At 33.9% G+C, this 27,244-nt stretch overlaps 6 protein-coding genes across 8 annotated transcripts; 3 read left to right on the top strand and 3 right to left on the bottom strand.

The window, feature by feature from the left end:
* Positions 1 to 1,932: 1,932 nt before the first annotated feature.
* Positions 1,933 to 3,677, bottom strand: LOC105955620 (acyl carrier protein 2, mitochondrial). The gene is made up of 2 exons (XM_012979382.2): positions 3,349 to 3,677; positions 1,933 to 2,336 (listed from the first exon to the last, which is right to left on the bottom strand). The coding sequence occupies exons 1-2, from the start codon at positions 3,559 to 3,561 to the stop codon at positions 2,160 to 2,162; spliced, it is 390 nt and encodes a 129-aa protein (XP_012834836.2). The 5' UTR covers positions 3,562 to 3,677; the 3' UTR covers positions 1,933 to 2,159.
* Positions 3,678 to 3,752: 75 nt separating this feature from the next.
* Positions 3,753 to 7,625, top strand: LOC105955345 (NAD(P)-binding Rossmann-fold superfamily protein). Its single transcript, XM_088820048.1, has 13 exons — positions 3,753 to 3,949; positions 4,094 to 4,149; positions 4,368 to 4,401; positions 4,903 to 5,001; positions 5,084 to 5,232; positions 5,383 to 5,421; positions 5,551 to 5,643; positions 5,825 to 5,923; positions 6,168 to 6,269; positions 6,436 to 6,519; positions 7,017 to 7,082; positions 7,228 to 7,364; positions 7,452 to 7,625. Exons 1-12 carry the CDS (start codon positions 3,874 to 3,876, stop codon positions 7,312 to 7,314), a joined length of 984 nt encoding a protein of 327 aa, XP_088676174.1. The 5' UTR covers positions 3,753 to 3,873; the 3' UTR covers positions 7,315 to 7,364; positions 7,452 to 7,625.
* HCF109 (high chlorophyll fluorescent 109) lies at positions 7,530 to 10,920 on the bottom strand. The gene is made up of 7 exons (XM_088820046.1): positions 10,607 to 10,920; positions 9,941 to 10,009; positions 9,182 to 9,402; positions 8,884 to 9,087; positions 8,404 to 8,619; positions 8,147 to 8,333; positions 7,530 to 8,000 (listed from the first exon to the last, which is right to left on the bottom strand). The coding sequence occupies exons 1-7, from the start codon at positions 10,830 to 10,832 to the stop codon at positions 7,702 to 7,704; spliced, it is 1,422 nt and encodes a 473-aa protein (XP_088676172.1). The 5' UTR covers positions 10,833 to 10,920; the 3' UTR covers positions 7,530 to 7,701.
* A 1,101-nt stretch (positions 10,921 to 12,021) lies between these two features.
* LOC105955347 (Pentatricopeptide repeat (PPR) superfamily protein) lies at positions 12,022 to 13,961 on the top strand. The gene has a single exon (XM_088820045.1). It carries the CDS (start codon positions 12,133 to 12,135, stop codon positions 13,777 to 13,779), a length of 1,647 nt encoding a protein of 548 aa, XP_088676171.1. The 5' UTR covers positions 12,022 to 12,132; the 3' UTR covers positions 13,780 to 13,961.
* A 54-nt stretch (positions 13,962 to 14,015) lies between these two features.
* On the bottom strand, positions 14,016 to 23,505 carry DCL2 (dicer-like 2). Of its 3 annotated transcripts, none has more exons than XM_088820042.1 (23): positions 23,260 to 23,505; positions 22,425 to 22,548; positions 22,147 to 22,324; positions 21,942 to 22,055; positions 21,693 to 21,827; positions 21,527 to 21,611; positions 21,298 to 21,362; positions 21,071 to 21,211; positions 20,816 to 20,944; positions 20,591 to 20,720; positions 20,410 to 20,509; positions 20,092 to 20,287; positions 19,813 to 19,973; positions 18,945 to 19,163; positions 18,601 to 18,827; positions 18,245 to 18,516; positions 17,223 to 17,656; positions 17,042 to 17,145; positions 16,701 to 16,897; positions 16,253 to 16,462; positions 15,767 to 16,168; positions 14,883 to 15,161; positions 14,016 to 14,558 (listed from the first exon to the last, which is right to left on the bottom strand). In XM_088820042.1, exons 2-23 carry the CDS (start codon positions 22,496 to 22,498, stop codon positions 14,211 to 14,213), a joined length of 4,200 nt encoding a protein of 1,399 aa, XP_088676168.1. In that variant the 5' UTR covers positions 22,499 to 22,548; positions 23,260 to 23,505; the 3' UTR covers positions 14,016 to 14,210. The 3 variants fall into 3 exon arrangements, with proteins under 3 accessions (XP_088676168.1, XP_088676169.1, XP_088676170.1); XM_088820043.1 differs by having other exon boundaries at positions 23,268 to 23,418; XM_088820044.1 differs by having other exon boundaries at positions 22,744 to 23,272.
* A 1,062-nt stretch (positions 23,506 to 24,567) lies between these two features.
* On the top strand, positions 24,568 to 26,147 carry LOC105955349 (large ribosomal subunit protein eL38z/eL38y). The gene is made up of 3 exons (XM_012979065.2): positions 24,568 to 24,739; positions 25,450 to 25,633; positions 25,964 to 26,147. Exons 1-3 carry the CDS (start codon positions 24,737 to 24,739, stop codon positions 25,984 to 25,986), a joined length of 210 nt encoding a protein of 69 aa, XP_012834519.2. The 5' UTR covers positions 24,568 to 24,736; the 3' UTR covers positions 25,987 to 26,147.
* The last annotated feature ends 1,097 nt before the right edge of the window (positions 26,148 to 27,244 follow it).

Raw genomic sequence — 27,244 nt, 5'->3', positions numbered from 1 at the left:
ACTCCCTTACAGTTTAACGAAAAAAATTAAAGAATGTTGCTTTCATCAATCACAAGGGAATTATGTGCTGATATTACAAGTATAAGGGATCATTTGCAAACACTTGTAACCACAGGGGTTAAGTGTTATTTACCCAATTTATTTATTTTTGCGAACTTGCACTTGGGCACGTTGGGCGTGATTTTGTTTGGTTACATTAAATCGTATTTATTAATTTTGATGGAAAGGACAAACAATTTTTTAAATATTATGAGTTTGAAACACACATTATTATTCACTTATTTGAAATTTTAATTAAATACAAATTATGCAATTTCACAAGTAGCCAAATAATTTTCTCTCCTAGCACTTATGTGACCTATCCCACTCCTTTCCTCTTCTTTCTCAATTTTATATATATATATATATATATATATATATATATATATATATATATATATATATATATATATATATATATATATATATATATATATATATATATATATATATATATATATATATATATATATATACCCTAATTCTACCTAGGGTTGAATCTAAGTTATATAACTAGTAAGTAATTTGCCAAACCGCTTGCATATAAGTACCAAATAATAAATATAGGGTTTTATTGCTAAGTTGTATTATTGCTAAAGTAAGATATAAATTTGTTCGTATGGAAATATATTAAAAAAAGAAAAATTATATATAAATAAAAACATGTGTAAGTTTCTCTGTGTTAGTTTTCCTATTTTTTGGATATGCCGTTTCTCCGTGTCCGTTTCCCCACTTCTCCGCTTCCCGATATCATCATTTGCGCGTTCGTACATAGACCCTACCTCATTCAATGCTGCCGAACATGAATTTTTTTTGTGTAGGAAGTGGAAGCATCAAATTTGTTCTACACTATTTGTAATCTATACACACACATGTTCATCGAACACAATTGGATAGAGATTATAAAACATATAAGTATTGAATAAATGAAGGAATGTTAAATGTTGATTATAATTTATAACTATGAACATGAGAAATGAAGGAATGTTGATTATTGTTTTTAATTTTGTGTTGAGATCCAATTTTAATGACACTTTGAATAGTTATAAATATGAACTCTACTTGTACATATTTTGTTTTATTAATAGATTGGATAAATTACGAGAACCCTCCAGTTTTTAGAAATTACATCCACCACCCTACAATTTGTTAGTGTAAGATATCCACAAATTACGGGGGTCGATGCAATTATGTAAAAATGAGGGGTTTTATCGTAAATAGATTGTACTTTACCTAGCGGATTCTAGGGGTGGTAAAAGAGGCAAGCCAACTCGTGAACTCGATGAGCCGGCTCGAAAAGACTCTAGCTCGAACCTTTTCTTAGTTGCTCATGAACTCACGAGCCGGGCTCGTGAGCCTTCTTTTATTTATTTTCTTTTTTATATATTATATTTTATTAAATCATATATAATATTGTAATAATAATATAAAAACAACATATAAAAATTTAAAAAATAGATAATTATAGTTCATTATTTATTTTGTATTTTGTTTTATTATAATATAAATAATTCTTAATAATTAAAAAATAATAATTACAAAAACAAAAAACTAAATGAGCTTCGGCTCGAGCTCATCAAAATCAGCTTGAGCCAAGAAAAAAATACACGACTAGATTGAGCTCGAGCTCGACAAAATGGACTCGAGCTCGCCAAAACAGCCGAGCCTGGCTCGTTCCCACCCCTAGTAGATTCTCTAGCAAAAGATAATTATACCTTCTACTAGTGCAAAAACCTCAGCATAACAACATTAGCATACTAAAAAAAATAATTAGTGTTGGAAGAACATAATTCAGCTGAATAAGGTGTAAATTATCAAAAGGTTTCACATCGATGAAGTCGGATATATCATTCTCACGAACTCCATAAAATTCGGTAACTTATAGATAAGATGAAAAAAAGGAAAACACCTTAGCCTTAAACGAATACATTCGATTATACTTAATTTGCAGAAAAACAACAATAAAGCTTGCAAATGCAAGATACATTTCGACAAGAATCCATAAGAATGTTACGCTAAACAAGATCTCGACGTTTAAAATACCAAGTAAATATTATTACTTTTTTCCAAATATGGAGATACTTAAACTTAAAACCTTATAAAAACTAGTCGCGGCTACTCTATTTCGCCTGAGGGTGGGATGCGATGAAGTCAACAGCAAGATTGATGGAGTTAATCTTGTCTGCTTCGTTGTCCGGAATCTCGAAACCGAACTCTTCTTCAAAAGCCATCACAATTTCCACAGTGTCTAAACTATCCAAACCGAGATCTTTCTGGAAATGAGCGTTCGGAGTAACCTACAGAACAACATAATCAGCTATTAAGCAAAGATAGTAGTCAAATTAAATGCATGTAATTAAAATTTGAAGTATTATCTGTTCACCGAAAAGGTAAAGAGAAGTACGAGATATCAAGAAACAGTTTCTGGTGTGAAATCAGTCCTTTTTTTTCATATTCTGTATAGGAATACACCTTCCGTAACTCCATATAATCTCTAATTTAGACAGTTCACTAAAAGTAAAGGTAAAGTAAATTTTCTTGATTCGATGCGTTCTACTACAAGAGGTGTTTGCTAAGTCTACACATCCCTATTTTAGAGTTCATACTTTACCATGATATCCCGACAAACGTGATTTAACCTGATTAAAAAAAAACAATTGAAAAAGGAGTGGGATTGTGTAACAAAGCGTGTCACACGGAGAATAATAACAAACACGAAGTTAGGAACATTTAGATGAAAATAAGTTGATATTCGTGGCAGCTACTAAACGATCTTCTACAACATAGGCTGATGAATCCGAGTAGTACACAATAAACTCGTTAATTTAAGTTTCGAAGATAACGTAGAAAAACTAACAATCAATCCAACTGTTCATTTGTGTGTGCTTCTTGTGAAACCAAGTAGTACCTAATGCAAACTAATCAAATTATGTAGAAAGTGAAAAAAACTAATCGAATTGTGCAAACTCGATTAGGGTTTCCACCTTGGTAGTAATACATCTTCTTAAAGGACAAATCCAGCATTACTGTGAACAATGTAGCGTAAATCGATACAAAGGACCGATCTTAGGGCTAATACTTTCGACGAATTCCTAATACAAACTGCAAACGGAAATAGCAAAATTTTCACATAGTTCCGATTTAACAAGAGTGCCCAACATTAATCCATTAAATAATCGAATATTACAAAAAAATAACCCAACAGATTATCACTACATCGACCAAATCTTTTTAATTTCATAACCTAAAATCACACAGGAACAGCTACAAATTAAGACACATTGGTAGGGGTAGAAATGACAATGTTACCTTGGAAGGATCAACTTTCTGGAAATTCTTCACAACAGAGAGTACACGATCGGCGACCTCGGATTTCTCGAGGAACGAGCCCTTAGCTTCTTCGGAGAAATGGCGTCGGATAATCTGCGACAAGCCGCCGGAGGTTGCTCTAGGGTTTTGAAGCGGCGGAACGGAATATGCTTTCACTCTCAGGTACTTTAGCAAGGCATTTCTCGCCGCCATTTTCGGAGAGAGAGAAGAGAGAGAGAGAGCTGGGGTTTTTCAGTGGTGTTTTACCGAAAATGGGCGAAGATTTATCTCTGTATGTATTTTCTGTTCTCTCCGGTTTTTGTTTTAAAATAAATAATTAGAATATTTTCAACAAAACGCGCTTTTTATTTTATTTTTAGATTTTGATTAAAAGCGTGTTATGCGATGCAATGTCCTTTTTACCCTCTTTCTTCTTTGTTCTTTCCTCCCATCCAAGCTGAGGAAAAAAGACCACAGTTTACACTCTCAGAAGCTGAAAAATCTTAACGAAGAAAGAGAAATTAAATGCTGGCCCTAATTTTCACTGCAGTGTTCGTAGCTATACCCACGGCTTTCTTGTTCAAATTCATCAAAGCGGATGGTAAATTTCGTTCATAATCCATTTAATTTCCTGCTTTTGATGATGGGTGATCTATTGTTTGCTTCAATTTTCTTTTTCTGGTGATTTTTTCTCAGAATTGTAGTCAGATGTTCTGTTTTTTTTTTTGTGGTAATTTTATCTCAGGTGATCTTACGTTGTTGTCGAAAAAACACGTGAAGCGTGAAGAAATTGAGGATAAGGTTTGGGAAAATTATTCTTCGCTTCAATTTCCTTTTCAATTGGTTGAACTTGTGAATTTTTGTATGAATTACAGTAGAACCTCGATTACATAATAATTTCTCCCGGTCCCAACTCGGTGAAAACGTACTAATTATTACTTCGATAATTAAATTTCACTAAATTGATTGAATTTTGCTACTCCCGACTTTATTAATTTATAGAGGTTTAACTCTAATAGGTTATTTGGATTACTGGAGCCAGCCGCGGTATTGGTATGTGCCTTACAACATTAGTCTATTTTAATTTTTTTTTAATTATTTTGGTGACTGTGATTTGTGAGAACTAGTAACATGCCATTGTTCTGTTGTTATATTTTCGCTCGTAAAACTTCATGCATGTGAAAACCTTACACTGGTTTCGTGATTGTTGATAATCCCATTTCGTGTTAATTTTCATGATATAGTGTATATCTCACCAGATATGGTTCCTTATCTTGATCATGGTTAACTAGGTTCGTTTCATAAAACGGTAACCGTCGTTATTGCTTCGATAGCTTCGGCAAGAAATAATTTTTTTTTTTTTTAATTCAGCAGGTTTTGTTTTATTACGTTAGAGAATTTTAACAATAGTTTAAGCTGGACCTGAAAAAAATGGAGGTCATTTTGTTTGTAACTTCTCGGTGATGATAGTTTGTAGCTGCATTAAATCAAACTTAAATTTCAGTTTAATTATGTCTGGATGCATTATGTATTGATTTTTTGAATTTTATAAAGGGGAAGTTCTTGCTAAACAACTTGCAAGTTTGGGAGCAAAGCTCATTATCTCTGCTCGTAATGAAGTGGAACTGCAAAATGTCAAGAAACAACTGACTGGTTCGTAATTCTGTCTTCTTAGGTCTTTTGAATATATGCCGATTCTCGTAGTTATTTCCTCACACTGATGTTGCTAAGCCAGGAAAACACGCACCGGATGAGGTGATGGTTTTGCCTTTGGATTTGACTTCGGGGGAAGAATATTTGGGGGAGGCGGTGAAGAAAGCAGAGTCGTTTTTCGGGGGTGCAGGCGTGGATTACATGTTCCACAATGCCGCATATGAACGCCCTGTAAGTAAATCCATGTTGCTATAGTCAATTTATTTCAGTATTAGAAATCTGCACTTTTTTTTTTTTTGGGTTGATGTATTTTCTACTTAATTAAAAAGTTGAATTAATGAAAATTTGATTGGAGGTTATTTGACTTTATTCGTCCTGCAGAAATCAATGGCAATAGACGTGACAGAAGAAAGTCTCAAGGTATCGTATGCTGGTAAAGGATCGTTAATATTTCTCTGATCATCTCTTAAAGTTTAAACTATTTTCGCACTCTCTCTTCCAAACAAATCTATTTTCGCACTCGAAAATTCTGTTTTTTTTTCCGATTAGGCGACATTTGATGTCAATGTTGTGGGCCCGATATCTCTCACACGACTCCTGGCACCTCACATGCTGAAGCGGGGCAGAGGACATTTTGTTGTGGTATGTTCTTGTGCCTTCGATTCTTGAAATGCTTCACGGACTGGGCATAGTCGAAATTACTGTCTTTCCCCCAACAAATAGTTTTTTTTTTTTAAATATCCTCGAGTAGATTGTCGTTCAGCAAACGAAATTAAATTTGAATAATTTTTTGCCTTCTCAAATTCTTTCGTCTTATATGTAGATGAGCAGTGCTGCAGGGAAGGCACCTGCACCTGGTCAAGCTATGTACTCCGCCTCCAAATCTGCTCTAAACGGCTATTTTCATACCCTGCGATCCGAGGTATAGTTTACCCTTCTTCCAACTTAGTTGTTTTTACGACCACAATTATTAATTTAAAGTGCTTCTTTATCGACGTTGATTCGAGTATGTTCTTTACGTGATGCTAACGGATAAACCTCCCTTTTGACCTTCCAAATTTAATGGAACGAAAATTGATAGACTACTCGAGTACTATTTGAAAAGAATTTTAATTAGCAAATTATTCACCAAATTTGATATTTATATATATATTTTTTTATTTCAGCTTTGTCGAAAGGGGATCAAAGTAACTGTTGTTTGCCCCGGGCCTGTGAAGACCTCAACTAGCTCAGAAGCAAGTACCTCAGAACAGAAAGGTTCTTCCGAGGTAAGAATCACAAGTATTGCAATCGACAGTGCTTCCATATATCCAATAAAAATTCTCAATTAATAAATTTATTTTGTGATTGTTCAACTCCAATTAGTATTGCAAATCGTTTCACGACTTGTGACTTACTAAGTTCCACTAAAATGTTTTATTTGCAAATTTCAAGAAACGTGTATCGTCGGAGAGATGTGCGGAGCTCACAATAATCGCTGCAAGCCATAATCTGAAGGAAGCATGGATATCATATCAGGTTTGCTCCTCGAAACGACAAACCCGTTTATAGTCTTGTTTAATATATATATATATATATATATATATATATATATATATATATATATATATATATATATATAATATATATATATATATATATATATATTGTAGTCAATTGATTCAATACAATCCAAAACACTTCGTCTGAAGGATTGATTCACCGGGGATTATTTAAATGAAGCGAAAAATCGGCTCACTCTTTTCATAAGCTCATTCCATTTTATTTTTCTGCCGCATTGTATCTTTCTTTTTTATCGTTCCAAACTTCCATTATCTTTTAAGGTAAATTACGGCCACCCTCTGAGGTAAGGTTTTTAATTACGAAAAAACCGCTCATGTTTGGGTAACTACCAAAAAAAACCTTTCCTCGGGGGGTGGCCGTAATTTACCGTGTGTTTTAAGCATATACTTAATATGTTACTGCTATACAATGGGTTATTTGTTTTAGTTTTTTCAACTCCTTATTTCGTGCAGCCTGTGCTGGCAGTGATGTACCTAGTGCAGTATATGCCAACAGTCGGTTTTTGGCTCATGGATAAGGTATTTTTACCTACTGTCTGCCCGTATATGCTCGTGTTTTTCTTGTACTTTTTTCGTCTTTTCTATTTACGTGCTCAATGTTCGACTCAACTACATAGTAAACTAAACACCATACTATGTATTTTCTTGTGGCAAATGGGTTCAGATTGGGGAAAAACGGGTACAAGTTGCTGCGCAAAAGGGGAACACATACTCGTTGGGCTTGCTTTTTGGAAAAAACAAGGCATCGTGAAATTGATACGTAGTTTGATGGAATAAAGAACACCTTGTTTATAATGTGCTGTAAGAACACCTTTTTTTAATTTATGTTGGTGCAAATCTTACTCGTAATCGCAATAATAGAAAGAAACGAGTTTCTTTTTTTGGCAGTGACGGTGTGCGTTGTGGAGTATCAAGAATCAATATTCTTGTTAACGAGGAGGGAAAGAAAGATAAATAGAAAACATGTTTTATCTTGGTTTCTTTTGTATTAACTACAATTTCTCGAAGCACCTGGAAATAACACTTTGTTTGTTGAAGTTAATCAAGAACTGATTTCCATAATCTCCGTATATGCATGTCGAGATATACAAAACGAACAACTACTGAGATTACACATTGAAAAATAATGACAGCTGTCCTATACTTCTTGAGACATGGAATTGCTGTACTTGTACTTGAGATAAGCTTTAATGAAAGGATCTAACTCACCATCCATTACAGAAGCAATGTCCGATGTTTCGTGTCCAGTACGAACATCTTTCACCAACTTGTACGGATGAAATACGTAGTTTCGTATTTGCTGGCCCCACTCAGCCTTCACTATATCTCCCTTTATCTGCCTAAACTCAGTTGCCCTTTGCTCTTCGGCTATCACTAATAATTTCGCCTTTAGTCTGCTCAAAGCTTTGATCTTGTTCGCCAGTTGCGATCTCTGTTCTGAAATCATGATTTAAAAATAAATTAAATAAATCCTATGAATTGCTGATTTATTTATTATTTTAGAACAAAGAAAGAAGAAGAAAAAAACCGAGTGAAACGAGTCATAAAAACAAATAAGTATACGAACATGGTAAGAAATTAACCTGTGCAACGTAGTGAAACTCCGGTGGGTATATGCGTAATTCGCACAGCAGTTTCGACTTTATTAACATTTTGTCCACCTTTCCCTCCAGCTCTACAAAAGGTTATTTCCAAGTCTTCTTCGGGTATTTCTACATCCACTGATTCCTCGGGAAGAATTGGCATTATTTCAATACCAGAAAAACTCGTCTGAAAAAATTAATAACCATTTAAAAGAAAACCAAAAAAAAAAAAGCCGGAAATATTTTTAAATAATTACCTGACGAAGACCTTTCGAATTGAAGGGTGACTGACGAACGATGCGGTGGGTCCCTTTCTCGCCGGATAAATACCCGTAGGCATAACGGCCCTCTATTTCGACCGTAGCTGATTTTATTCCAGCTTCTTCTCCCATTGACTTTTCGACTACTTTCGTTTTGAACCTTTGCTTTTCTCCCCATCTCACGTACATTCTGAGAAGCATGTCTGCCCAATCCTGCACTGGAATTTATCAAATTTTTTTAAAGAAAATATGACAAGAGATTAACTTTTTCAATTTTTTTTTGGCAAGCAAATTATAGAGTTGCAATCGTTATCGATTTGAAGTTTCGATATAGAAAGCGAAAAAAATAGATATACCATAATCCTAACAAACTCAATCCAATCCAATCAACAAATCCAAACAAAGCCATCGAGTGTAAACAAATTCGCAAGTTTATTCACTTTTATTTTTTAAATAATAAAAATCGGGATCAATTACCTGAGCATCGGTACCCCCTGCACCAGCAGTGATTGTAATAACACAACCTTCCTTATCATACGGGCTTGAAAGAAGCTGAGTCAACTCAAACCGGTCCAACGCCTTCCTCAGTTCTTTAATAATACCAGCAGCTTCTTCAAACAGCCCCGTGTCAACCGAATCCATCTCCTCCGTAAGATTGACTATCGTTTCCGCATCTTCAACCTGTACAACATTCACCAACTCTTTTCGAATATATTTTTTTTAAAAGGCAATTAATTAATTTCTGAATTAATTGATCACGGAAAAATACGAAAACCTGTGATTTGAAGTCGTTGAGAAGTTTTATTTTATCTTTGACGTCGGTCAAAGCTTGAAGTGTCTGTTGAGCTTTTGCTCGATCGTCCCATAGTGTGCTATCGCCCGAGGCTTCCTCCAAATCGGCACGAGTTTTTTCTAGCTGTTTTAGACCTGCAGATGTTCTGATTTCTTCGACACGTATGGATATAGTTTCGACTTCTTTCCTCAAAGTATAGAAATCTGTAAATAATATTACAGATTATATCAGGCTCGTAATAGATTTTTATTTATCATTGAGTTGAGTGTGTGTATATATATATATATATATATATATATATATATATATATATATATATATATATATATATATATATATATATATATATATATATATATATATATATGTAACGCTGGATTTCTTGATGTTTTAGGAACTGTTGACTGCATTATGGTGAACTACATTAAAAAATATTAGCAATTTACATGGACTAATAGAATTAAACTACACAACACCTTGGTTCTGCTTAAAAAATATTTTTCAAGATTATGGAGAAAATTAGGAGGCACTATATTAGATGCACGTGTTCTTACTCGATATAATCTTACATCTTCGGATGCTGATTTTCCGGACACTTATATGTTCACAACAATGAAGAAACAACAAGCATGTAGTAAAGTCACTTCATCCACACACACACAACACAACACACACACACACACACACACACACACACACACACACACACACACATAATATATATTGAGATTTTAGTGGTACCTTGCATTGCCCATTCGCTTGTTTCAGTACTTACTCCCGCCTCGGGTGTTGCTAACAGGGCTTTGAATCCTTCATTCGAAAATTATCAAGGTCAAAATGGTCAAGAGAAATGTCATAATTTTAATTTCAACTGGCTGATGAATAGTATAAAAGTAAAAGACATGCAAATTTAAATAAGAAACAAAGATGGCCCTGACAAATTCAAATATGGAAAGAAGAACTTGTGAAAGTTACATCGGGGTTTGAAGATGAAAATACAATCTTAAGCAATTCGGTATCGACTATCGAGTAAAGGCGACGAACATGGAAGCACAAACAAATGCACCTAAGTGGTAATCAAACTCAATTATAAACATAACATCAGACAGATAAAATTCAAAGGAAAGAGAGATGTGGTTTCCATAACTGAGCAATTGGGATAACTAATATCACAATAAAACCTCACATATCAGACCTTCTCCTTAAGCATTTCCCGCCATGGAATCGAATTAAAAAAAATAGAATTAAAAATTAAAATACAAGGATGAGAAACTATCAAATACATGACAAAGCAACAAGTTATACATTTCAAAGCAACCAAATACAGAAATCCACGTTTCATTTTGCTGCAAAATCACGAAATACACAATCTAATATGCAGAGAGAGAGAGAGAGAAAAGGAATTACCATTTGGTGATGAAAAGTGAAAGGGTGAGAATTGTGAAGAGCGATTACAGAAGCAGCAGCAGTAGCTTGATAAGGAGAGAGGCGGCGGCGGCGGCGGCGGCGACGACGGCCGATAAAATCTAAGTGATGTGCGCGGGGTGGGATTGAAGAGTACTGAATTCACTGATTTCGGACTAAAAAATGAAGGAGGTGTTGTGTAGCTCAGGGCAATTGAAACCCCCTCCATTGTTGTTGAGCATGAGAGAGAGAGAGAGAGGAGAGAGAAGAGACCAGAAATCTAAGATAAGCGCTGCTTTTTATATCTCGGAAATTCTAATTAAAACTGAAGTTGCTACTTTCTCAAACGTTTTTGGCTACATTACGCGACTCTATTTATTTTGCGGAAAACCCCTTTGTATTAATTATATTACAATAAACTCCCATGTATTAACAAATGATCTCTTTTTTTCCTTTTTTTTTTTGCAGATAAAATACAATAAAAAATATTTTGTTGTAAATTAAATATACAAAATAAATGTTGTACAGTACTTTTATTTTATGTACAATTTAAGATAACTAGGAAAATAGTTTTAGTAATAAAATACAGTAAAACCTCCATAAACTAATGCTCAATATAAATAAATATAATAATTTTCTCTGATCCCAGCTCGTTCACCACGTATTAAATTATTAATTCAATTATATAATATTTATGCTATTTTAATAGGAATTTTGTTATTTCAAATTGTATTGGTTTATAGAGATTTTAACTATAATATATGACAAAAATGTTGAAAATACAAAAAATTGAATAAATGATCGCAAGAAATTCCATAATAATTCATCAACAATTCAAGAGGTTTTATATACATAAATCTAGTAAAAACTCGATAAATAATAATCTCGTTTAAATAATAATTTATTTTGGTCTCAATTCGGTAAAAACATACTAAATTATTAGATCGATAATTTAATATTTCTCTAATTTAATAAAAATTAGGGTAAATTACGTTCACCCCCTGGGGTAAGGTCAAATTACGAAAAACCATCTCATGTTTAGGTAATTACAACCACCCCTCAATATATGAATCTTCTTACACGTCCACCTGTCAAAATTTAGTGAAGTCTTTTACATTATATGGAAAGTTTTCAAACCCGTTGTATCACATTTGAGGTCTATATTTTAAAGCAAGATGATCATAAGATGCGTTTTTTGGCTTGTACATTTTAGATTGTGGTGCATCAGAAACTGAAAACGAGTACAAACTAGAGAATATTTCGTAATCTAGAAAATTCTGTTGAATTTGACACCATAAGAGTGGACGTGTAAGAAGATTAATAGTTGTGGGGATAATTGTAATTATCCAAACACTATAATTTTTTTTGTAATTTGACCTTACAATTAATTTTTAAGAGAAGAATTTGATGAAGGGCAGAAATGGCAAAACACAATTTCCCAATTCTCCTCCGTCTTCGAAATGAGCGCTGCCAATGGCGGAAATGGAACGGAATATACCTCCGCATCTCAACCGCGTAACAGCCGATGAATGGCAAAGCTCCTCCGATTCAGAAGCCCTCTCTTCTCACAGCCCTCGAAGCCATTCTTCTTTTCATCTCTCTCCTCTTCTTCTTCAGACGTGAACAACAGTCATTACACCAAACGAAGCACCACCTCTTCATCGGAAAGTGTCGGAAATAAAGCTCTTTACTTTCTCAATTGCTGTAAGAACAAAATCCATCTCTTTCAAATCCAAGCCCATTTGATAACTTCCGGTGTTTTCCAAGACCCATCTTTCTCCGGCCGCCTTTTGAAGCTCTCGTCGAGTTTAATCGACGATTTGTGCTACACGGTTCTGATTTTCAAGTGCATCGATTTTCCCGATGCGTTCTGTGTCAACACTGTAATCAAGGGTTACACTTGCAGCAACCACCATCAAATAGCTGTGTCGTTTTATGCGGAAGCGCTGAGAAGGGGTGATTTTTACCCCAATGGGTTCACTTTTCCGCCATTGATTAGTGCTTGCGCGAAATTGGGGTGTTTGAGTTTGGGGCAAATGTGCCACGGCCACGCGCTGAAGTTCGGTGTGGTGGATCACGTTCTGCCTGTTCAGAACTCTTTGCTTCATTTCTACGGTTGCTGCCGGCTCGTAGATGTTGCGGGTAAGGTGCTCGACGAAATGCCTGTGAAAGACTTGGTTTCGTGGAACACGGTTATCGGCGGTCTTGCTAACGCTGGTGAAATGGAAGCAGCTCACAAGATGTTCGATGAAATGCCTATGAAGAACGTGGTTTCTTGGAATGTTATGATCACCGGGTATTTGAATTTCCGTAGCCCCGGAAATGCGCTGCAGTTGTTCAGAAGAATGATGGCGCGGAGTTACGAGAGCAACGACACTACCAAAGTGCAAGTAATTGTGGCTTGTGCGAGGTCTAATAGATTGAAGGAAGGGAAATCAGTTCATGGATTCATTATCAAGGCATGTACCGATTTGAGTTTGATTATAGATACAAATATGATCGATATGTATAGCAAATGCGGTAGACCCGACATTGCTCGGAAAATCTTCGATAAAATGCCGATAAAAAATCTCGTTTCTTGGAATGCGATGATTTTAGGTCACTGCATTCACGGGAATCCGGTCGATGGGCTTAGTCTATATTCAGAAATGGCGGATAAAATTAACCCCGACGAACTGACCTTTATTGGTGTTTTGTGTGCTTGTGCTCGATTAGGATTATTGACAGACGGGAAAAATTACTTTTCGGAAATGATCGATTTATTTCATTTGAAGCCCAATTTTGCACATTATTGGTGCATGGCTAATTTAATGGCTAACATTGGTCGAATGGAAGAGGCGGTGAGTATCTTAAGGAATATCCCGACCGACGAGGATTTTTCTCCGGAATATTCCTTTTGGGCGGGGTTATTGGGGTCGTGCCGTTTTCAAGGGGATGCGACTTTAGGGGAGCAAATTGCTAAGGAGTTGATCGAGCAAGATCCGTCGAATTTTTCGCATTACAATTTGCTGGTTAACGTTTACGCTTTAGCGGGGAAACGGGCGGAAGTTTCTAGAACAAAGGAGATGATGAAGGAGAGGGGGATTAAGAGAGTGGCTTGTTGTAGTCTTAAGGACTTGACGGAAATAGTTTGCGATAACGCGAAAAGAATCGAGGAGATTGGTGCCGAATGTTGAACGGATTCGTTATTTTTCATTTCGGGTTTTTAACTGATGAGATAAATCTCGATTTTCGTCGAATGACGAGCTGTTTTTATTTGTACTTTTGATTGGGATTCATATATACACTGGTACACTCCTGGATGACATCAATTTTGTTTTACAATTTTATTTATTATTATTATTTATTTTTTATTTGATTTTTTATTTTTGTTTAATAGCGAAGTACGAAAATTGTCCTTATTTCGATCGAATTACGAAAAATAATTAATCGATTATAAATTTTGAAATCGCATTATGTTTACAATTTCCCAAATAGAAACACAAATCAAATGTAATTGTGATTTACAAATTTAAAATTAAAAATAAAATAAAAATAAATAAATAAACTCTTAACAATCCCAAAAATCAACCTTAATCGAAAACAATTTGAAGTATAATCATCGCGGTTAAGCAAAAACGCCTTCTTTCAAAGACTTCAAGACGGCTTTGCACGCCAATCTTTTGGCCGTTTTCTTATCAGCCACAGATCTCGTTTCTTTATGCACAACGCCACGAGCTTCAACCTCTACAGTAGCATGTGCCAGCCCGTTCAATTTAGAAACTACGGGTTTCTTGAAATTAAAATGCTCCCTTTGACATAATTCGGTCAACTCTCTGACTGGATGTAGCCTCAGTGTTTCGAGTGTGACTAATGGCTCGAGAAGCGGCCTCATACTTTGAAAAACAATCTCCTTATTTTGACCCGAGTCAACAAATATCGCCCCAGCCAGAGATTCTATTACGTCTCCAAGTACCTATATATACATATACTCATCGTAACTAACACGTACTGATAAATTGGTTTATTGCATTCGAAACCCCTGTGTTTTCTCTATTTGTTAAAGGAAAAAAAAACATGCTATTTTATTAGCAAAAATACCTCTAAAAACTCACTTTTAGGGGTTGTGTGCAAAAAAAAATGGACTATAGGGGGGGTTTTGCTAATGTTTATAACATGGGGGGTTTTCTAGCAATTCGATAAAAAACAAACACAAGGGTACTAAATGCAATAAACTCATTGATGAATTGTTTCAACGAAAAATTAATCGGAATCTATTCATAAAAGAAAAAAAGACTACCTTTGGATAAGTTGACTCAGATTCCCAACCGAAAGTTGATTCGGAATTTATCTCGTCAAACTTGCTAAGGGCGGTATTTATATGTCGGTGAAGCTCCGGTGAAAGATGAAGTACGTGTTTGTGCAGACCAGCCTTAACTGCTGAGTTGGCATAACAATCATTGTTCACAGATGCAGACCTTAGATCGGTTAAAAGTCCCGGAGATAGGCCCGGATTTTCTTGATAGAGATGAACTGTAATTATATAATCCAGCACTGCATCCCCAAGAAACTCGAGACGCTGAATAATTATAATTGAATAAATAAAATCCCATGAGAAATCGAAAAATAAAACGCATCAAACATATGTTTCATTACAAAATGACATCCTGAAATGGTGGTACGTGCTAAAATCTATTTTTTCGAGACTTGAGATAGAAACGTATTCCCAAAATTTCGAAAAAACTTGTTCCAATATCGAAAATTTTCGGATCGGAATCACCGAAACCCGGGAATTTCGATTTTTTTGTCATCTCACTTATAATATAAAATACATAATAATATTTGATATTATAAGAGTAATTTTCAGAAAAAAAAAATTGGAAATTTTGAAAATATTTTCGGAAATTTAAATCGGACCAGTATCTAATGACTAATATCTATTCCGATTCTGTTCCAAAAAAAAATCGAAAAAATCGGAAATCATAAATAATCAGATTGGAATTGGCGGAATTCGAAATTTTCTTCCAATTTTCACCCCTAAGCACTGTGTAATAACCAATGTAAAAATAATGCCGCCTCAAATAAGACGCAAAACATGCTCTAAAAAAATTGTAAAGAAACGAATATTATATTGGAAATGGAGAAAAATCAAATTATTGCGTTAGAAAACAGTTTAATTTTTACCTGATAACATCTTGGAATTTCGGGCCGCATATAGGAACCATGAGTTAGCGCCTCGACCAATAGGGAAACATCCTTAAACGAGTAGTTCAAAATAGATTCCAGATGTCCGATATTTACATGCAACTCCGGTTTCACACACAAGCCTCTCGTATAAGGTATACTGACAAAGTCAACATCAATACCTAGCCATGCAATGAAGGACAAAGCCGGAATTTCACCTCCAGCACTAAGAAATGCACCGATTAATGCTTCTGCCACGTCAGCTACGGTTTTACCTTTAATTTTCCTGCTCCCATTTACGTAGATTTTTTTCGTTGACGAAAAGAGCTCGTTTTCTAATGTATGATTAGTACCCGGTATTATCCATGTTTTTGGATCAAATGGCTCGTTACGAATAAATCCCTGAGATTAAAATAAGATTTCAGTATGTCAAAAAATATATATAAAAATACAATAAAAAATTAAAGAAAAAACCATTTTTACTACCGTAATTTTGCGGTCACATCCAAGCTTACACAATGTAGCATTGCAAATAAGTTTCTCTCTTTTAAGACTAAGAAGACCTTCGTGCCGATTTTGATGCGTTTTGAAGAGTTGTTGACTAACCGCGTACTTGAGAAAAGAATCTCCAAGTGTCTCCAAAGATTCCAAATGAATATTCTCTTGGCATTTCTTTGTTGTTATTGCCTCCAAAACCTAACCGATTTCCGAATAATTAGCACGGAATAATCAAATGAAACGAGTGCTTCAAATTTCTGAATCGCACAAAAATCGAACTCGTTCAACATATTTTTCAGAAACTCCATACTTCGACGTCACGTTCAAAAATATTGTCACTATCTAAATAACCGTGGAAACTAACCTTTTAATTAGTTAGTTAATTAATTAATTATTTTCTTAACCGGCAAAAAATATCACTTAATAGTTAACTTACCGTGAGTGTTGGAATAACAACATTTTGAGGAGAGTGATCCAAAGGCATGCTTTTCAGGCTCGAAGCTAAAAGCATCGACTCGATCCGATGCATAATTGACGGAAGAAACGAGAATGAATAAAGCGTAGAAATTGGAATAGGCGACATAATTATCAAGCAAAGTTCTGGTGGTATTTCGTATGTCGTATTCCTTGATTCTGCACCCAAAAAAATACATATATAGTTAGCAAAACATTAAAAAATAATAATAAATAAATAAAACATATATATATATATATATATATATATATATATATATATATATATATATATATATATATATATATAGTAATAAAATAAACCTTTTGCACTGGAAATTCTACATCTCTGGAGAAAGTTATGCACGGTAAATATCCGTTTCGCATTAAGAAGAGTTTGTCGTTCAAATTGCAAATCGATCCCATGTCTGCAATTCATTACGATAAAAGTTAAGACGAGTTCTCTAAAATTTAAAAAAAAAAAGGAAAAAAAAGAAAAACGTACTTCCGTTTGAAATAGTTTTTGTACGTAATAGATTCTCCATCGTTGAGTTCAAGATACGTATTACCATTAAAACCATCCAAAGTCCCGTTAACGCAGTACACTAAACCATTATGAGGGGTACACACTAAGGAATTCTCTAACATGCATCGACACAATGAGCCGTTTTTCGTATGCATGCGGGGGCCATTACCCCCGTTTCTAGAACAATTATTGTGTTCGTCTTTAGAAGAATTTTCGGGGTACGTAACAGAAGTAATGCATTTCCAGTCGATTGATGTGTTTTGAGGCGAGCCTATAGTTGGGAGAAGAAGATAATTAAATATAGAAGAATCAATTTTTTCGGAAGATTGATTGTCTTCTTCGTAAAGCTTGTCTAGTTTATGATCGAGAAGAAGTCTGAAAAGAGTAATTTGGAATCTCCGACACAGGGCCACCTGCAATTAAAAAGTCTTAGAAAGAAATTCAACGGCAAAAATAAAATAATTTTTTTTTTATTTTTCATTGGATAAATTACAAACACGCCCTTACAAACACGCCCTCCTGATGTAAGGCTAAATTACGAAAAAAAAAGAAACTCCTATTTTTTTTGCGAAATTACATCTTGGTTTATTGCATTTAGCACTCTTGTGTTATAAATATTAGAAAAAAATACCCCTCACGATTCAATTTCGCACCGTTTAGGGGTTTGTGCGCTAAATTTTTTTACTAATATTTATAACATAGGGAAGCTATTTAGCAATTCGATAAAACACTGGGGGTACTAAATGCAATAAACTCAAATTACAAGGATAAAGTTGAAATTTTCGGACAAATATTCTTGGAATCCAAAAGATTCTGTTAGTGTTGAGGACGTAAAGGGGACAATATTGACATACTTCAAGGGTAAATGTAATCATGCAAACAAGAGGGGCTTTTTCGTAATTTAACCTTATCTCAGGGATGGTTGTAATTTTTACCGTTTGTCATCAGCTATATTTTAGACCGAACATGTAAAACGAGCTTAAAAGTCTCGAAAAAAATACCTGCTCGGAATCCAATGAAATGTATCCAATATGTTTAATCCCTACAATTATCTTCCCCCTATCAACGTCCAAGTCAAGGTTGACTTTTTCGATATCATCGTCCAACCTTTCGTGAACAGCCAACACAACTTCTTGAAGCTGAACATCATATTGGAAATTCGCCTTTAGCTCGATTAAATAGCAGTGATAATGCGCTTTCGACTCTTTTCCACACGAGCCAATCAATTCTGGCGGGAAATACTTTGCATGCTCGTCTATATACGGTTCAGATGCTGTAATGAAACCGAAACATACTTTTTATAAATAAAAAAAAAAAACCCACAAACGAAATGAATCGAGGAAACAAAAAAACAAACCTAATTCTTTAGCATCTCTTTCTTCCTCAACCATATCGGGGACGAGGTTATCCGTTAGGGCACCAACTTGATGAAGCTTCTTACAAGCTTCGAGGCAAGCAAGTTGCTTTAGTAATTTGGTGTTGCCCTCGACATTAATTGTTTTAATCGGGCAGCTATTTGGGAGGTGAAGCGTGCAAATTCCAAGCTCTTCGTCGGGTGAAAAGTATGGATAAGGTTTATAATAACTGCAAAAAAAAAAATCAAGAAACCAGAACGCAATAATAAGTTGTACGTTTTCGATTAATTTTCCGGAATTTAAGTAATTTTTTTTTTTTTTAAATTTTGAAGTTGGAAGAACAAACCTATCGGAAGGGAGCCTCGAGCAATAAAAGTAAAGCAACGCAACACTAGACCTCAAAGTTACGATTGCACCCGTGCTTTCGACTTGATACCACGGCTCACCGTGCATTGTATTACCGAGCGGTTCACACGGAATATCGGAATGGGTCAAGCATTCTTGCCTCATTGTACTTCCACTATCTATATAGTTCTTCACACGAGCTATGGCCAAAGGATCGTCCCTATAATATTGCGTAAAAAATAAATTAATTTTTTTTATTAAAAAAAAGGAATGATAAATTGTGACTTGTTACGTACAATTTTTTTCCAGCAGTTAGTTGCATTTAGTTTACTACCCCTTACGGGGTTTTACCGAATTGCTAACAAAATTCCTCGTGTTATAAATATTAGGAAATTAAACTGGTGCATCTTTTAGGGGGCAGTTTGCTAATAAAACTGAAACATAGAGGAGAAGTTTGCTAATATTTATAACACGGGGGGATTCTTTCAACAATTAGAGTAAACACAAGGGTGCTAAATGCAATAAACCCAAAATTCTAAAGGATTGATATTTGTAAGTTTTTAAATACATCAATTTTCCAAGAGTTGATTGCATTCTAAAAAACTCCCCGTGTTATAAATATTAGCAAATAATCCCCAAAGATGCATTTTTTAGCACGCAAGCTCCTTAATAGTACGTTTTTAGGGGGTTGTTTGCTAATAAAACTGAATTCTTGGGGGGAATTTCGCTAATATTTATAACAAGGGATTTTTTTTTTTTTGACAATTAGAATAAACACAAGGGTATTAAATGCAATAAACAATCTAAACGACTTTTTTTTCTTTCGTTCTTTTCTTAATAATTCAAGAAGCAATGTTGAAAGTGTTCACCTTTTAACCATTAGTATAAAATCGGAGTTCGGCATACGAGCACGACCCCGTGACTGAATAAAGCTACATACTGTAGCAGAAGGATCGAATCTAATTACGAGATTGCAGCTCTGGACATCTAAGCCCTCTTCGAGCATTGAAGTGGCAATGATGATGTTAACCTGCAAAGCATATCGTGACCAGGGGTAAAACGGTCAAATCAAGATCGCAAAAAAAAAATATATCAAAATTGCAATTAATAAATAAATAATTAAATAAAAAATGTAAAAAATCACATACCGTTCCTTTGCGGAATTCTTCGATAATTGCATTTTGTTCTTTCCGACTCTGAGACTGCAATCTTGAATTGTTGCCAGCTGTATATTCGGTTTTCCAATTAATATACAACGGGAGCAATTCATTCAACAAACTACGAATAACAATTGCTGTCACAATCCTTTCAACGAATACTATGCACCTCAAAGCCTCCGTTTCTCTGTGTAAGTATCCACACAAAAAAAATATTAAAAAAATTGAGACGTAAACAATTAAACGCTAATTTTCGATTACTAAATTTTCATCGAGAAATAGTTAAATAGCTGTATAAATTAAACAAACCTGTACTCGAGAAGAGTTTCAACGAGGCATATGACTTTTGACGTAAGATAACCGGATTTCATGCTAGCTGCTAAATCGTTACAAACCGACCATTGTGGATCTACACAAACGTAAAAATATATATATAAATATATCGATATAAATATACATATATTATATATAAATATATAATTTTTTTTACCAGACGGCATGAATGCAGAGAAGACCTTTACTGCATCTAAACTAAAAGCTTTTACGACTCTTTCACCGGAAATATCCATTTTATCCCACATAAATATGTCATCTTCTTGACGAGAATAAAGCTCCGATGCCTAACTCAAAACAAATAATGTTATTCGTAATTATTATTAATTATTATTTATTTTTTTTAATATATTTTTGTATCAAATAATGTATATATATATACCTTCATAGCTAGCCAAACGCCGAGCTCGGTCAAACAAAACATGAAAGTCGACAATAGCATTTCTAATTTCTTCTTTGCGGATTTGGCGACCGATTCTGAAATGTTTGGTCCTCTGAGAATAAGTTTATGCTGACGAAAAAAAATACGGAAGCAATTAGTATTCCGTAATTAGAGGATTAAAACTATACGAGAATATTTTTAAATGTAACTTTGCGAAATTCTTGTAAACCAAATTCGACGGATAAAAAAAGAAACCTTTTCTAACAACTGCTGCAAATTTTCCTCGAGGGATTTATACGTCGTATCGGGTATATCCACGTGAGTGTATGTCTTCAATTTCGGAGTTGAAAATGGAATATACCGAGTTAAAACCGAATCGGAATCACATGTGAAAACCTTCATTTGTAATAAAAAAAAATTAGTTACAAATCAGAGTAATTAATATATATACATACATACATATAGAATACAAATGGTGAAACCTTTGAATGCATAAGATTTTCGAGTTCGCTTATTTGTTTCCAGTAGTCTGCTGCTGAACTCAAAGCTGTAAAGAAAATGACGGAAAAAAAAACGATCTTATATAATTAAAGAAATAAGAAAATAAAAAAAAAAAAAAAAAAAAAAAAAAAAAACAAAAAAAAAACTAAAGAGCTAATTAATAATTAAAAGAAAAATATATTTTCTAATATTTTTACATTTAACACGGACCTTTAGCCTTTATAGGGGAAGCGGTCATCCCGAATATTATAGGAAGCTTCTGAGCATTCGATTCGAGTTCACGATGATAGAATTCCTACAAATTTTACTTTCTTTTAATATCGAAATATATTATTTAAAATTAATTTTTTTTATGGAAACCGAATAAAAATCGTACCTTCATTATGCAAGAATAGGGATGTTTGCCTCTGGCATTATGGCATTCGTCGAATATTAGGACACTTATTTCATCGAGTCTCAAAAACCGATGCCTCAAAGCATCGACCAATATTTGTGGTGTCATTACAAGCACCTGAAACAAATTAAATAAATAAATAATTATTAGCACAACTTCAAGAAACACGAATAATTAACTTAAATTACATACGATGAATTTTAACGTCACGTAATATTTTTTAAACCGCACCTCGTGTTCTTCCTTCTGTTTCTTCCACATGGCAGCATCCCAAAAGTCGACACCCAACTCACCGTAGTACATTCCCACGCTCAAGTCGGTGTGCGCCAACACAACTTCACCTTGCTAAAAAAAATTATATATTATTTTTTGCAGAAATTAAAAAAAAAAAAAAAAAAAAATTGAATCGAAACGAAGAAAAAAAAAGTCAACATACTTGGGTAACCAAAACAACAGTAGGGACCAAAAAAACAGCGACGTAAGGCGACGGCTTTCTAAGTAAGTGAGCGTAGCTTCGAAGAAGCATTATTGCTATTAGGGTTTTTCCGGTGCCGGTTTCGAAGAAAACAATCGTATTCTGTTTCAGCGCTTTCTCCAATGCTTCGAGCTGATAACTACGATCACCAAAAAAAAATTAAAAATTAAATATCATATTTTTGCAGGAATTTCAAAGCTAATAAATAAACTTCGAAAGTTAATTGTATAATCGGCTACCTTCTTGCAAAGGAGACGGGATCGGCAACAACGTGCTGGGTTTCTCCGTTCGTGCTCGTATTATTCGTCCCCATTTGATTTCTCCTTTCTTGATTTTTTTTAATCAAATTAAATTTAGTATTCCCTAAAAAAAATAATGGCTGTGAATCAACTCCAGAGTGTATGAACATACAACTTCTTAATCCAGAATACGCAATTCGAAATTAAATAAATAAAAATCATGAATTAGGACTTCCACATTGTATTAATTATTATAACATGGGATTTTTTCTTTTTTCCTCAATTAAATAAATCATTAGTAAAAAAATTAAAACTTTACTTTCTAGCACTGGAGTATAGTACAGCTCCTGCTTCAGATCAAGAACACACACACACACACACACACACACACACACACGCACAAAAGATGTACTATTAAGAAATTAATAGCTTCTGCTTAAAAAATCAAGAAACATTCAACAATTCAAATAAAAGATGGAAATTAAGAAATACAATAACAAAAGTTCCCTTCTTTAATACCCCACACACACACACACACACACGCACACACACGCACACGCACACGCACACGCACACACACTATATTAAGAAATTAATAGCTCCTGCTTGAAAAATAAGGAAACATTCAACAATTCAAATAAAAGATGGAAATCGAGAAATACAATAACGAAAGTTCCCTTCTTTAATACCAGAAATTGATTCACACACACACACACACACACACTAATAAACAATCCTTAAAAAAAATAAAAATTAAAACCCTTTTGGAATTTGGGATGAAAAAACAGAAACTGTGTTGCAAACAAAAGATTGAATAAAGCTGAATGAAACTTACAGAAAAACCTGATAGTGTTGATCAAAGAATCTATGGTTTACATATAGCAGAGAACACTTCGAGACGAAGAAAAAGGAGCTGTCTGCAATTATTAATATTAATAATAATAATATTAATATTCCAAGGAAAAAACCAAAACAAGAATTTTAAAAGTGCTTTCTCAAACAGTGAAAAAACAAAAGAACTCGTCATATTGAAGAGAGAGAGAGAGAGAGAGAGAAGATGGAAAGAGTTCGGCGTCTTCTTGGATTCTGAGCCCGATTCTTTCTCTATACATGTGTGTATATACGGAATTAAATTTTACTTTAATTTTTTTTTATTTTACTATAATAAATAATCAATCAAATTATTGTGTACTCGCACGAGTGAATATATTTGTTAATTAACATACTTATGGCAAATATATATATATATATATTGGCCTAGTTACTGCCACCTGAGTATGGCCAAATTATGAAAATATCTGAAAATTTGCTGTTTAATTTTTTAGAAATTGCAAAATGGTTCATAAGATTGCCGATAGATGTCCTCAATTGTTTGACGCGAAACGTTAAGAAGTTAAAGCTTCTGTGCTACATAGATATTAAGTAGAAGTTCGACTAATTTAATATGGTTTTTTTTTTCAAGAAGTGTGTATTATTCAAATACACTAAATTTTTATACATTATTCAAATGTATAGTTAAATTATAAGTTTATTAATTTAACTATTTAAATAAAGTAAACTGAAAAATCATTTGAACATTTCATTTTTTGGAAAATTAAAATTACAAACAAGATAATATTTTTTTACTTTATAAAATTTATGAGAGTATATGTATATATAGTAATGTTTAAATTTGTGTGCAAATGTTAAATAAGAAACAATTTTAGTACATACCAAAATAAAAGGTGACAACTAAGCAATTGACTCAAACACATAAGTAATTTAGTGTCGACTAAGCGACACGTGTCATTCATTGAGCTTATAGATTCTCTTTTTATACTATATATTATATTATATCTAAATAAATGATAACGATATCAGGATTTGGACGAGAAAAAATAAAATGACTGGGAAGTTGACCGATTGACGACAAACGACGAAAAATACATTAAATATTGTGCTTTGGGGCAAAGTGCAACTTAAACAAAATTTGGAATGCGTAGAATCTTTTTTTTTTTTTTTTTTTTTTTTTAATTTGTAGGGGAGGAAAGTACTAAAATTGAAAAGTTTTAGGGGGCAAAGTGCATTTTGTCCATTTATCAGGGGTATAAATATAATAATTACATTTATCAGGGCAAAATGCTGGAATATTTGGGCTAATCCAATTTCGATTTTGGGCTATTCCAATTTGTATTTGGGCTAATCCAATTTCAATTTGGGCCGAAGATTTGTTGAAACGAGACACTCAAATATGCATAACGCAGCTAGGGTTTTTACACTTCTTCTCCAACTGCGGCCAACCAGCTCAAGCTCTCTCCCCCGGAATTGAAACCATGGTAATTTTTTCTTATCATATCCGATTTTTGTTTTGTTTTGTTTTTGTTTTGTTTATCTGAATAATCATTTCGCATTGTTAACGAAAATGAAGATGTTAAATTATCGATGAAAATGAAGATGTTAAAATTATTGATGAAAATTAATTTAAAAAAAAAACAATTCTTTGGCTGTTTGTATATCTATAGATTCATGGATGAATCTAGACATGGAAAAAATGTTGCTTCAACACTGTGCTGAGTGAATATATACTGTGTGTGTGTGTGTGAGAGAGAGAGAGAGGGAGAGAGAGATTTTAATCAGATCGGCGAAGAGTTATCTTCGATTCTGTATCTGTGCCTTGTCGATTCCAGTACATACTTTTGCTTTTAGATCCATAACGAGTGTGTGTGTGTGTGTGTGTGTGTGTGAGAGAGAGAGAGAGAGAGATGTTTGTTTCAGTTTTAAGCAGATCGGCTAAGAGTTATCTTCGATTTTGTTTGTTTCGATTTTAATCACATCGGCTAAGAGTTATCTTCGATTTCGTATCACTGCGCCTTGCGGATACCACATAGCTTTTGCTTTTAGATTCGTCACCAAAGCAAAATCTTTTTCTTCCGATGAATACATTTTCTCGATAATTACTGTACTGTATGCTCGTTAATGAATTTTTTTTTTCTCGCTGAATTGAAGTCAATCTATCATTATATTAACGAATTCGTTGATTATACAGCCTAAGCAAATCCACGAGATCAAGGATTTCCTTCTCACTGCAAGAAGGAAAGATGCACGATCGGTGAAAATCAAGAGAAGCAAGGATGCAGTCAAGTTCAAAGTCCGTTGCTCAAAGTACCTTTACACCCTTTGCGTGTTCGACACCGAGAAGGCCGACAAGTTGAAGCAATCCCTCCCACCAGGTATATTCCCTTTTGCTGATATCTAACCATCTCGTTCGCCCGTTTTTTTATATAATTTTGAATATTTAATGCACTTATTAAATAGTTCTGACGCAATCAATCTTTGTATCCTTCGTTCGGTTTATGGGATATGATTCTAGAGAATCGATTTTTGTAGCTCACTCGGTGCTAGAAATATGCTTCGCTCTCTTAGTTTGCTGTTTTTTTGCGCAACAATTTAAACCCCTTTAGTTTTTCTCTCTGTGTTTGCTGTTTTGAGCACGAAATTCGTTTTCTTTTCTTGATTTCGATTCGCTGACGTGGTGTTATTTTGGGTGCTGCCTTTTGTAGGTTTGAGCGTGCAGGACCTGTAGATTCGATGGAAAAGGTTTCGTTTAGGCATTTGGTAGTGAGTTTTGAAGACTTTCGTGTTTCTCTTAATACAACTATGCTTGTTATTTTGCTGTTGAATCGTATTTTTTTTTGTTATTCCCCAAACCTCGTCGTTTTATATCCTATGATTTTGTAGACAAAATTTGTGGGCTCAATTTTTGAGTTGGTTCGTCGATTTGCATTTCTTTTTTCTCGAAAATTCTAGAACATAACCGAAGAAATCACCACCATATCGAGAATATCTTAAATTTGTGCACACTTCAATTTCTTCGTAGACTTCAAAGTTCTTTTTTTTTTTCTTTTCGATTTATGAAAAAGACTTAAATTTTTATTAAATAATTTCTCCACTCTGAAGAATATTCGAAGTTTAAGTTCATGGAATATCTTGTAAAAAAATACTTATCCTTTTCTTCTCAATTACGTATTTGTATTCTGAAATTTACAGTTTGCACCCCTTAATTTTCTACTTATTTTACATTAGGTCCCGATATTCATAAAAAGTACATTTGGTCCTTCATTTTTCAATTGGTCTTTTTCGTCAATTTTCTGTTACCCTGCTAAGATAGTTATGGGCACATGCGGAAAATTGATGAGAATAACTAAATTGTTGAATTTCTAAGCTAAGGAATTAAATGTTTTTTTTTTGATATGGGACAAATGTGAAATCGATGAAAACCTGAGGAGCCTAAATTGTATTTTTCCCATTAAATATTTTACTTGTCAACAAATTTATGACCTAAAATAATAATTTAATATATTATTGGGTCAACTTTCGAATTAAAGAAAGCACGTGGGAGCCGTCAGTTTTTTTATCCAAGGATCTACCTACCCGTAATTTGCAAATCGGCCCCAACAAAACTACATAATATAAAATTACCATAATCCTTCTCATTTCATGACAAAGAAACCCCATTCAGATTAATTTGGATATTCTATTTCGATGCGAATTGAATGAGAAAATATTTATTCTTGTTACTCATAAATTCTTTTAATTATTAATTTGCATAAATGGAGAGAATAACTAATGAAAAAAAAATAGTTAGAAGGATAATTTAATTTTATTACATCTTTTTTCAAAAAAATAAAATCTATTTATTAGCTTTCGTAATACATTACGAAAACTAGTTACAGTAGAATCTCGAAAATTAATAATCTCGAAAATTAATACTCGATAAATCAATAACATAACTTAAATACTAATTGTAAAAACCTACTAAACTATTAGTTCGGTAATATTTA

The sequence above is a fragment of the Erythranthe guttata genome, chromosome 6 (assembly GCF_056151865.1).
Source record: "Erythranthe guttata isolate IM_541 chromosome 6, IM_541, whole genome shotgun sequence".
Lineage (NCBI taxonomy): Eukaryota > Viridiplantae > Streptophyta > Magnoliopsida > Lamiales > Phrymaceae > Erythranthe > Erythranthe guttata.
Note: the sequence above shows the minus strand (reverse complement) of the source record. Positions and strands in the feature narration are given on the sequence as shown.